Source organism: Gorilla gorilla, chromosome 2 (assembly GCF_029281585.2).
Source record: "Gorilla gorilla gorilla isolate KB3781 chromosome 2, NHGRI_mGorGor1-v2.1_pri, whole genome shotgun sequence".
Taxonomy (NCBI): Eukaryota; Metazoa; Chordata; class Mammalia; order Primates; family Hominidae; genus Gorilla; species Gorilla gorilla.
In genome coordinates, this window is record NC_086017.1 from 108,888,936 (window position 1) to 108,900,962 (window position 12,027).

Sequence of the window (12,027 nt, forward strand, 5' to 3'; positions counted from 1 at the left end):
TGAGTTACTTCACTTAGAATAATGGTTTCCAACTTCCAATTCAGGTTGCTGAAAATGCCATAATTTTTTCCCTTTTTGTGGTTGAGTGGTATTCAATAGTATACATTTTCTTTATTCCTTGATTGATGGGCATTTGGGCTGGTTTCATATTTTTACAATTGCCAATTGTTCTGCTATAAACGTGTGTGCAAGTGTGTTTTTTATATAATGACTTCTTTTCCTCTGGGTAGATATGCAGCAGTGAGGTTGCTGGATCAAATGGTAGATTGACTTTTAGTTCTTTAAGGAATCTCCATACTGTTTTCCATAGTGATTGTACCAGTTTACAATCCCACCAGCAGTGCATAAGTGTTCCCTTTTCACCACATCCATGCCAACATCTAATTTTTTTTATTTTTAAATTATGGCCATTCTTGCAGGAGTAAGGTGGTATCACAATGTGGTTTTAATTTGCATTTCCCTGATAATTAGTGATGTTGAACATTTTTCCTTATGTTTGTTAGTCATTTGTATGTCTTCTTTTGAGAGTGATCTATTCATATCATTAGCCCAATTCTTGATGGGATTATTTTTTTTTCTCTTGCTTATTTGTTTGGGGTTCTTTGTAGATTTGGGGTATTAGTCTTTTGTTGGATGCAAATTTGTGAAAAATTTCTCCCACTCTGTGGGTTGTCTGTTTAGGCTGCTGATTTTTTCTTTTGCTGTGCAGAAGCTTTTTAGTTTAATTACGTCCCATCTGTTTATCTTTGTTTTTGTTGCATTTGCTTTTGGGTGATTGGTCATGAAGTCTTTGCCTATGCCAACGTCTAGAAGGATTTTTCTGATGTTGTCTTCTAGAATTTTTATAGTTTCAGGTCTTAGATTTAAGTCTTTGATCTATCTTGACTTGATTTTTGTATAAGGCAAGAGGTGAGGATCCAGTTTCAATATTCTACATGTGGCTAGCCAATTATCCCAGCACCATTTGTTGAACAGGGTGTCCTTTCCCCACTTTATGTTTTCCTTGCTTTGTTGAAGATCAATGGACTGTAAGTATTTGGCTTTATTTCTGGGTTCTCCATTTCATTCCACTGGTCTATGTGCTTATTTTTATACCAGTACTGTACTGTTTTGGTGGCTATAGCCTTAAAGTATAGTTTGAAGTTGGGTCATGTGATGCTTCTAGGTTTGTTCCTTTTGCTTTGGCTATGCAAGCTCCTTCTTGGCTCCATATATATTTTAGGGTTGTTTTCTCTGGTTTTGTGGAGAATGATGGTGGTGTTTTGATGGGAATTGCACTGAATTTGTAGATTGCTTTTAGCAGTATGGTATTTTCATGATATTGATTCTACACATCCATGAGCATGGGATATGTTTTCATTTGTTTGTGGTGTCTATGATTTCTTTCAGCAGTGTTTTGAAGTTTTCCTTTTAGAGGTCTTTTACATACTTGGTTAGGTATATTCCTAAGTATTTTATTTTATTTTTTTGCAGCTATTGTGAAAGGGGTTGAGTTCTTGATTTGATTCTCAGCTTGGTCACTGTTGGTGTATAGCAGAGCTACTGATTTGTGTACATTAATTTTGTATCCTGAAACTTTGCTTAATGCATTTACCAGTTCTAGGAGCTTTTTGGATGAGTCTTTAAGGTTTTCTTGGTGTATGATTGTATCATCAGCAAACAGCAATGGTTTGACTTCCTGTTTACTAATTTGGATGCCCTTTATTTCTTTCTCTTGTGTGGTTGCTCTGGCTAGGCCTTCCAGTACTACATTGAATAGAAGTGGTGAAAGTGGGCATCCTTGTCTTGTTCCAGTTCTCAGTGGGAATGCTTTCAACTTTTCCCCATTCATTATAATGTTGGCTGTGGGTTTGTCATAGATGGCTTTTATTATGTTAAGGTATGTCCCTTCTATGCCAAGTTCTTGATTTGATTCTCAGCTTGGTTGCTGTTGGTGTATAGCAGAGCTACTGATTTATGCACATTAATCTTGTATCCTGAAATTTGCTGAACTTTCTTAATGTTTCTGTTATTTACTTATGCATTAAAATGACCAAAATTTAGTGGTTCTTCAGTAATCTAATTAATATCTCTCACAATTCTGTGGTTTGACCAGGGTCAGCAGGGCGGTCGCCAGTTGGTCTGCAGTCATCTGAGGTCACAATTGGTCTGGATTTTCCGAGATGACTCATTCACAGATCTGGTACATTGTTGAAGATGGCTAGAAGATGGGGCTCAGCTGAGAGGTTAAGATTTTTGAGCCCCCCTTTCTCTATGTATAGTTTCAGAACCTCTCTCTCTCCATGTGATTTATCTGGCAGGATAATCTAACTTTAGATGAAGGCTCAGAGCTCCACAAAAGGCTAGTGGAAGCAACTTCTTAAGCTTGGACTGGCACAACATAGCTTCTGTCACATAAAACACCCATGGAGCAGGACATAATTGTAACACAGTTATAATTGTGTTACAATCTATAAAATATTAATACTATATTATTAATAACTATAGCAATATATTGTTTAAAGAGAGTCATTGAGAACCCCATTGGGGTTCTCAAAACATAAACACCAGGAGATGTGGTTTATAGGAACTGTCTTTGGAAAGATATTCATTCAATTTCTTTTAATATGTTTCAGTCAAATCTAGTTTTCCTTGGCACCTAATAATTGTCTTTATTTCTTAGAATAGTTTTGTCTTCTTTAATTATTTCCTGAACTTTTTCACATCTATATTTTAATCTTTTAGCTCATATCTGTTCTTAGTTTTAGAAGTTTTGATCTGAGGTTTTATTTTAAAATATCTGCTTGTTTAAGCTGTTCAATTTTAGTTTGTGTCCTGTGTTACAATTATCCCTGCTCCATGGATGTTTTTAGGAGGAACAATATTCCTAAGCAGAAAAAAATGTATTGGGTTTTTTATTTTATATTTTATTTTTTTCTTTTAACACTTACCATGGGTGTTCTCAGTTGCTTTCTGGCAATTTAAAACGTAAAATTGTTCAGGATCATCAATTACATTTATAGATAGACATGTATGAGTGGTTTGGATAGTTAACTAAATTTTGTCTGTTTTTGTTTTATTTTGGTTTTGGTTTACCACATATTTCTTCTATAGTGAAATGAAAGTTTCAAATTTTGGGGACCTTTCTTGGAGAAAATTTTAAAGTGTCTTCTGATTTTGATTGTCTTTTGTTTCTTTGGGATATTTAATTTCCTTTTTTTTCTTTTACTCCCAAGCCTAAGAAGGGTTTCTCCCTCTTCTGTGTTCCCCCTTCCACAGAGGTTGAGCTTTCAGAGAGACTGCTTGTTTTACTCCTGCATACTCCCATGTGTCTTTCTTCTGATAGCTCATAGCCTTTGCTCTTTCCTATCAAGTTTTCTGTATTCCCTTCACTTAGGATGTAACTTCCTATTTCTGAGAGTGATTTTTGGGTTCTGCTACTCTGAGGCTTTAGTTCTTCTCTTCTTTTATTCTGTAGGCTCCATCTTCTCTTTAGTCTGGTCCAGTCTCCAGAGTAGATGTTTGGGCATAATTTACTGCTTATTGGTAAATTGAAGTTTATACTATTCTGTCTTCTAGTTATACTAAAGGTGTTTTGGAGGGATATATTTGTTCTTGTTCATCAATAAAGTTTTTGCTTTTTGTTTTTTTTAATTTAAGGATGTGTGGAGATATTTGGATTTTGCCAGTTTCCATTATCTTATGGAAACCATATGGATGCAAATGATTAATTTGATTTTAAGAGCCACTATTATTTACTTTTTAATAAAATAGGGTACAAAAATAAATATCTACTGAGCCCATCATTTTAAAATCTCTGGATTAGAAGCATAGTATGCAGGTGAGTCAAATCCATTTAAAAAGCTTGGGATAGAAATGACTATTTTCTTCCAAAAGGTAATAATGGTTGTAATAATTTTGACCTACAGAGACCTTCATATTTTAATAAAGATTCTTTACAGCAATATAGGGACCATAAAGACCTCCTTACCTGCTTGATTATCTGGACAGAAATGGTGTTAAGTCCTGGTTTTTTTTTTTTAATCATTTCTCATATCTTTGTCAACTATGATAGATGCTATTGCTAAACCCAATGGCTAGGCTATGATAGACTTCTATAGACTACTTGACTATTTGTGAATCTAGCTTTTATTCCACAGAAATTCTACTTTGCCAGCATAATTTTTTTTTTTTTTTGAGATGGGGTCTTGTTCTGTCACCCAGGCTGGAGTGCAATGGTGCAATCTCAACTCACTGCAACCTCCGCCTCCCAGGTTTAAGTGATTCTCCTGCCTCAGCTCCTGAGTAGCTGGGACTACAGACATAAGCCACCATACCTGGCTAATTTTTGTAATTTTAGTAGAGGTGGGGATTCTCCAGATTGGCCAGGCTGGTCTTGAACTCCTGACCTCAATTGATCCACCTGCCTCGGCCTCCCAAAGTGCTGAGATTACAGGCGTGGACCACTGTGCCTGTCCTGCCAGTATAATGTTAAATACATCAGGCACTGTTAACAAAGAGGCACAATACTAAATCAATATTATGTTAATGTTCTTATTGCGGTTCTTATTTGCTTATGGATAAGCAAAACCTAATGTTAATATAATATTAAAGCCCAATCTAAGGCTGAAGAAGTAAAACTTGCCAATCTTCTCATAAAACTTAAATCTTCAAACAATGCCATATTTGGATTCTGCAGCAAGATTGATTCGTGTCTTCTATACTTTAGATAAATGCTTATTCATCCTGATACACAAGGATATCCTTAGCTTGCCAACATGTTTATGTTGGGTATCACAGTGCAATCATAGAGGACTGATCACTATAAACAAACAAGCAACCACTGTTTCTGTTTAGGGTAATATGAAATGAGCACTAAACATAGGCAGGGAAGACAGATGGAACAGTTGAAAATTCGCAAATGTAAACACTTCTTTAGGACAAATTAACTGCTACCAGATTTCACAGTTATCTGTTTAATTGTCAATACTGTGTGTAGTTTCATTTTATTAACTAATTCTTGGAGCATTAAAGATGATAAATTATCATGTACTCAATAAGGGGAATCAAAGTAAGTTGGGGATAAAGAAGATAAAACCTACTCTTTCCTAGTTTGATGAACAGTGAAGCTGGATTTTTACATATGTTTTTAAATGGCTCAGAGAATATTGAAACAAGTTTTTCTGGGGGCAGTTAGCTTCCCTTTGTAGAGACCTTGGGTCAATATCCAAGGTGGGTAAATGAATGAGAACAGGCTGACCAGGGAAACCAGATGGTTCTATTGAGGAGGAGATGCTGGCATAAGAGAGCTTCTCCTTCCATGTAAGCCCATTGAAAACTTTTAGGGACTAAGGATGAAGGTGACTATAATGACTGAAATGCAGCCTGACGTCAAGCTCTCTGTCACACTAGTCTTGAAAGTAATCATGTCTGTTCCTATGGAAAAAAACTTAACAAGTTGCCTTGAGAATGGTAGTCATTTGTGATGACAAGAAATGACCCAAGGGACATTTGCAGAAGTTTGGTGACAGGAAATTAGATAGCATTTTCACTAAATAACTTTCCAACTCTCATATGAGGAGCAATTTACATTATTAGTAAGTAGGCCTTTCCATCAGTCCTCAAAGCATCTTCTCTAAATGAGTACTGGGCTGATAATGAGAGACTATGCCAAGAATTCAGTTATACAGCATTTTGTTTAATTCATATGAAGAAGCCTTTCGACACTTATTAATCCTAATTCAAATCAGGTTCTTGTTAGCTGGAGATTATCAGTTTCTTCGTTCTTCCTGAACTCCATTAGTGTCAGGAGTCCTCACTCAATTGTAATGTCAACGTCAGAATCTCTCACCCAATTGTGATGTGAATTGATGGCATTAGTCCACGAACTCCCAAAATATATTTGGAAATGACCAGTTCCCAATCTGTAATATTCATACTTTCAAGTTTCTTCTTCTTATTATTGGTTGCAGAAACCGTCTCAATCCTTTGAGTCACCAGTGTGACTTTCTCCAAAGTTTCAAAAATGAACCACTTGAGAAATACTTCCAAGAAATAAGAAAGTCAAACAATGTTTAAAATCGGTATAGCTGCAATTTGCTCTGTCAAGTTTAAGAAGAAATCATGACAGGTTTATTAGTCTTTCTGCAACTTTCAACAAAAGAACAGAGAGAAGAAAAATAACATAATAAAAATATATTACACATATTCTAGACCATTGCACATTAAAAAAATCCCTATGATGTTGCTTTACTTGATCTTGATACATTTTGTTCACTCCCTAATATTTTGCACACGTCTCATATTTTTCATAAATCTTCTCTAAGATATATAGGAGGGAAAGGCATAATATTTATTCTAAACTCTTCTCATCTCATGCTCAGATGAGTGGTTACCTAATTTTTTTTGCAAAACATCCCACATCCAGCATCCCACATCCAATAAATTGAGAAAAATTTATTTAACAAAACAGAGAAACTTGGTAAGAATAATGGAAGACAATGGCATTTGAGCTGGCTACTTCATGCATCCCCTCATACACATTTGTGTTGCAGAAGACCTATTCCAACGGGCTCAAGAGCTGAGTGGCAACTCTCATTTCTCCCAGCTCTCTGGAGTAGAAGAGCTATTGCAAGTAGATCTGGCAATGAGGAAATATTGGCAGATTCCACCTCTCTCAGCTCCATGCAGCAGAAGATTATATGGAGGCAGTTGGAGAGAGCGAGTAACGGATAGGTAGGTATAAAGAGATAAAGTTGCTGGGCACGGTGGCTCATGCCTGTAATCCCAGCACTTTGGGAGGCCGAGGTGGGTGGATCACCTAAGGTCAGGAGTTCGAGACCAGACTAATCAAGGTGGTGAAACCGTGTCTCTACTAAAAATACAAAAATTAGCTGGACGTGGTGGTGGGTGCCTGTAATCTCAGCTGCTTGGGAGGCTGAGGCAGGAGAATCGCTAGAACCCGGGAGGCAGAGGTTCCAGTGAGTTGAGATCATGCCATTGCACTCCAGCCTGGGGGATAGAGTGAGACTCCATCTCAAAAAAAAAAAAACAAAAGGGAAAATCTATGACTTGGCAATGGTCGATCCATGGATTTGAAGAGGAGTTCAGTGTCAAGGATATCTTCCTGTTTATGGCTTGAATAACTGTCTAGTGGTGTTATTCCCCAAGATAAAAAAAAAACACTGAAAGATAACTAGGGCTGCCTGTGGAGTAACAGACAATTCTAATTCCAAATTTGGACATGGTGAATCTAATGTTCCTTTTAGACTTCCAAAAGGACATATCAAGGAGATATTTGGATGATGGCACTGTAAATGAAAACAAGAGAAAAGAAAACAAACATTTCCTAAAGTCTGTTCATTGATATTCTGTATAGATGTCCGTACAGTATTCCCTTTGGATTACAAGTAGAGTTTTTAATTGTTGCAGCTAGTTGCAGGGTAAAATGATGATTAAATCACAATGCCCAGTAGATTGAACTTAACTTTATCCTACAGGGAATCCTTTGGAAGTGTGAAGGGAATATCTTCCTTTCCTTTTTCCTTTGGTTTTAAACAAAAACAATTTTGGAAATAAAATACATATTATCTCCACCCATTTTGAAATTACTGGTTAAATTCAGTGTGTACGTAACAATTATCTCATTTCTGCTTTTTCTATGCTACTTTAGAAAATGTATCACTTTCCAATTTCCCAGTGTTTTTGTGGGAACTGGATGAGAGTATAGTGATTTCTGCAATTTCTATTATTTATCGTTTTGCAATTTGTCTTTAGGTGATAATGAGGTATCTATATAAGAAATTAAAATTTCAGTGAGGCATTGAGATTTTCTCAATCAACCATCAAAACCTAGACAGATGGGACAGGATGTCTTTCTGTAGAGAAGACAAATTTCTCACAAAGTTTCATAAATAATATAGTTTAATGGAAGAAGGAAGTAAATGGGAAAACATTACAATAAAAATGATAACACAGCTTTGAAATTTATTTTATCATATAGAGAGTTTAGAGCTGAGACACAAGCTATGCAGCTTGTTATCTACATGATTTGTGGTTTTGCCGAATGTAAATAATTGTAGCCTTTGAGTTAGTGGCTGTCTATAATACCTAGATTTTTAAATATCATGGAATCATGAGAGTAAAAGCTAAAGTCAATAAATACAGCTAGCATTGTCTCCTTTACTCCAACTTGAAGGTATTTCTTTCATCTTACTCTTAAGGAAAAAATTCCCAAACCTTACTACTTCTTGGCTTCATTATACTGAATTCATGAAATGAGACTAGAAATATCTATTATTTGGCGACTTGGATTGCAAAGAAAGTGAAGCCATTTTATTTAGGACAAAATCTCCACTTTGGGAAGAAAATTATATTTCCTTAATATAACCTATTTTCTGCAAATATACTCCAGTGAAACTGTTAGGTTTGGTGTATTATAACAGGGATCCTTATGGGTGTTTAGTTTTTTAAACTTATTAAACCTTTTGTTCAGCTTAGTGAAGATGGAGAATAACAACTTATCATTGTTCCTACTGTTTAAATAAACTAAATTCTGGTATTACATTTCTATTTATTATAAATATGGCTATGAAATTATGAAATTGTTTTCTTCAATGAATGTTATAATTTATTTCAACTCAATTTTTGTGTTAAATATATCTTTGTTTCTCTTTCAAGGAACAAAGGAGATTATATGGTCATTTCAAAATATTTGGGAAATTCTACTCTGGGTATTTTTTCAGAGATAGTTTATAACCAAGTCATAGAAGAAAATCAATCTTATTACTTCATGAAAATATCAGATACTACATTCATAATAGCAATAGAACCTATGAAGCCCTTGTGAGTAAAATTTAATAAGAAAAGTGTTGAAAGTATATGAAAAAACTATGAAAACAACTATACATGGATCTATCTTACATAATTTCCAGATATTTTTGACTATTTCAAAAAATCATTCCTGCTCTCAATAGTTGTCTATTACTAAATATTTAAATGCAAATTATCATGAAACATAAAAGATCATTAATAGATATTTTCTAAGAAAAATTTACAGGTTATTTATTACTAATTTTACATTAGAACTATCAATGCCAAATATTCCTTACTAAAGGTAAAAATAGCATTTTATTATTCTTATTTCTATTAACATGCAGGTAATCATCATTTTGTATACATTTACCCCAAAACATTTGGGAAGCTCTACACTGGAAATTCTTTCAAAGATAGTTTATAAGTTATAGAAAAAAATTAATCTTTATCTATGTTCATATCATATTTATATTTATACGCAAAAAATTAAAAATAATATAAATGGAACTATGTAATTTACATTTCTTTCTATTTTGATTTTTTTACTTAATAATGCATTGAGAAAATGCTCCGATTTTTAACAGATACAGCTCAAATCCATTTTCTTTATATCTGAAGACTATTCCACAGTCAGACTGTACCATAATTTATTCAGTCATTCTATAATTGATGAGTATTCTTTTTGTTTCCTGGCTTTGTCTTCATGAACAATGCTTTATTAGGTATCCTTGTGTTTCACGTTTGTATCTGGGTGACAATATTTCTAGAATATATATCCAGAAGTGAGATTGTTAGATCAAAGATATATAAATTACTAATTTTGATAGATGTCAGCTTTGAAAGGCAGTTAAAATTTATGTCAGTTATTTTAGATTGCAACTCTTTTTCACCTTTCTATCATCAGTAGATATTATTTCTCATTTTACTTTTTTGTTTATTTGACAAATGGAAATGATGCAGCAATTTAAAAAATATCCTTAATTATTAAGGAGGTTGAACATTGTTTCACATATTTATCGGTTTTTTTAACATATTTATTAATCATGGTGAACATATCTGTTCATATTTTTCACCCATTTTTTTCATTAGGTTGTCTACTTGTTCCTGCCAAGTTGTAAGAGAGTATATGTGTTGTGTATATATTTTTATAAGTATTAATGCAAATTATGTTACAGATATTTTTCCAACATGTTTTGTCCTTTCCCATTTTTTATGAATTCTTTTGTCATGCCATAAAAATTAGGTAGCTATGCCTATATTCAATAATTAGCCTAATTCTCTTTCTCATGCAATGGTTTTGGATTTGCATCTTTTTCCATTGCAATGGTCTTCCACATGGTTTTATTGCCTCTGGAGGGTGGTAGAATATGCCACACCAAAATATGCCACTTTGGCAGATGGATTATTTTGAGCTAAAGGTACATAAAGAAACAGCAGATGGAAGAAGGGCATTCTAATTTCACCTCTTCTTCCTCAAAACAAGTGGTTAAAAACTCCCATGTACAAGATGCCCTCCCTGTACCAGAAGAAATGAAACATTATTTTCATTTTTTAATGAATTCTATCCAAGAGAATTCTATACAAACAATGCTTGTTAAAATAATTCTAATCTTCCTTTTACCTCCCTACATAATTTAGCTGCTTTTCCACAATTGCTTCTCTTTGTTCAACCTAGTATGAAAGCCTTTAGGTTTTGCCACATGTTCAGGTCTTCATTTACTTATGAGGACTTTTATGTTATGTAAAACTTCTATACATTTGTATGCTTTTCTCTTCTGAATCTGGCTTATGTCCATCTGATTCTCAGGCCAACTGAGAGAGTAGAGGCAAAATTTTGCCTCCCCTACACCTCAAATATATGCATTCATTTCAGTATTTTCCAATTTTAGTGTCAAATACCTAAACACACACTTTGTAAACAGATTTTACTAAGGGATGTAAGTTAGACTTTAAAAACTGTTAATTAAATGGGAAACTCAAAGGTATAAATATAATAAAATGCCACCGCTTTGTGTTATCTTTAGTGATTGTCTTTGTAACATGTTTTCTTATTACAGTGACGAGTATGGATATATCAGAGGGAAATAAGACTCTTGTGACAGAGTTTGTTCTCACAGGACTTACAGATCGACCATGGCTGCACGTCCTCTTCTTTGTTGTGTTTTTGGTGGTCTATCTCATCACCATGGTGGGCAACCTTGGACTGATAGTTCTGATTTGGAAGGACCCCCATCTTCATATGCCCATGTACTTATTCCTTGGTGGTTTAGCCTTTTCAGATGCTTGTACTTCAACCTTTATAACCCCTAGGATGCTGGTCAATTTCTTAGACAAGACTGCAATGATATCCCTAGCTGAGTGCATCACCCAGTTTTACTTTTTTGCTTCCAGTGCAACTACAGAATGCTTCCTCCTGGGGATGATGGCCTATGACCGCTATGTAGCCATATGTAATCCCTTGCTTTATCCAGTGATGATGTCCAATAAACTCAGCGCTCAGTTGCTAAGCATTTCATATGTAATTGGTTTCCTGCATCCTCTGGTTCATGTGAGTTTACTATTGCGACTAACTTTCTGCAGGTTTAACATAATACATTGTTTCTACTGTGAAATTTTACAACTGTTCAAAATTTCATGCAATGATCCATCTATTAATGCACTAATGATATTTATTTTTGGTGCTTTTATACAAATACCCACTTTAATGACTATCATAATCTCTTATACTCGTGTGCTCTTTGATATTCTGAAAAAAAAGTCTGAAAAGGGCAGAAGCAAAGCCTTCTCCACATGCAGCGCCCATCTGCTTTCTGTCTCATTGTACTATGGAACTCTGATCTTCATGTATGTGCGTCCTGCATCTGGCTTAGCTGAAGACCAAGACAAAGTGTATTCTCTGTTTTACACGATTATAATTCCCCTGCTAAGCCCATTTATTTACAGCTTGAGAAATAAAGAAGTCATGCATACATTGAGAAGAGTTATAAGGAAGTAAACAGTTCCAAAGGGAAATGTCAAATCATTTATTTTTTCACCCTTTGCATAAACAAGTCAACAAGTCTTGTGGTTAGCCATGGCTCTGCCATTTCATCAGAGGGCTAGTGGTCAGGGTGGTCACTGAGCACTACGTGAAGAAACCCAGCTTTGTACAATGTTTACTTGGATTTGGGTCCAGTTGAAGTGTCTTTACATTATCCATGGTTGATTTATTTAAAAACATTTTACTTCCTTGTT

General features: G+C 34.7%; 1 protein-coding gene across 1 annotated transcript; it reads left to right on the forward strand.

Moving 5' to 3' along the window:
* Nucleotides 1-10,858: 10,858 nt before the first annotated feature.
* On the forward strand, nt 10,859-11,788 carry LOC101125649 (olfactory receptor 5AC2). Its single transcript, XM_004035952.5, has one exon. It carries the CDS (start codon nt 10,859-10,861, stop codon nt 11,786-11,788), a length of 930 nt encoding a protein of 309 aa, XP_004036000.5.
* Nucleotides 11,789-12,027: the final 239 nt, after the last annotated feature.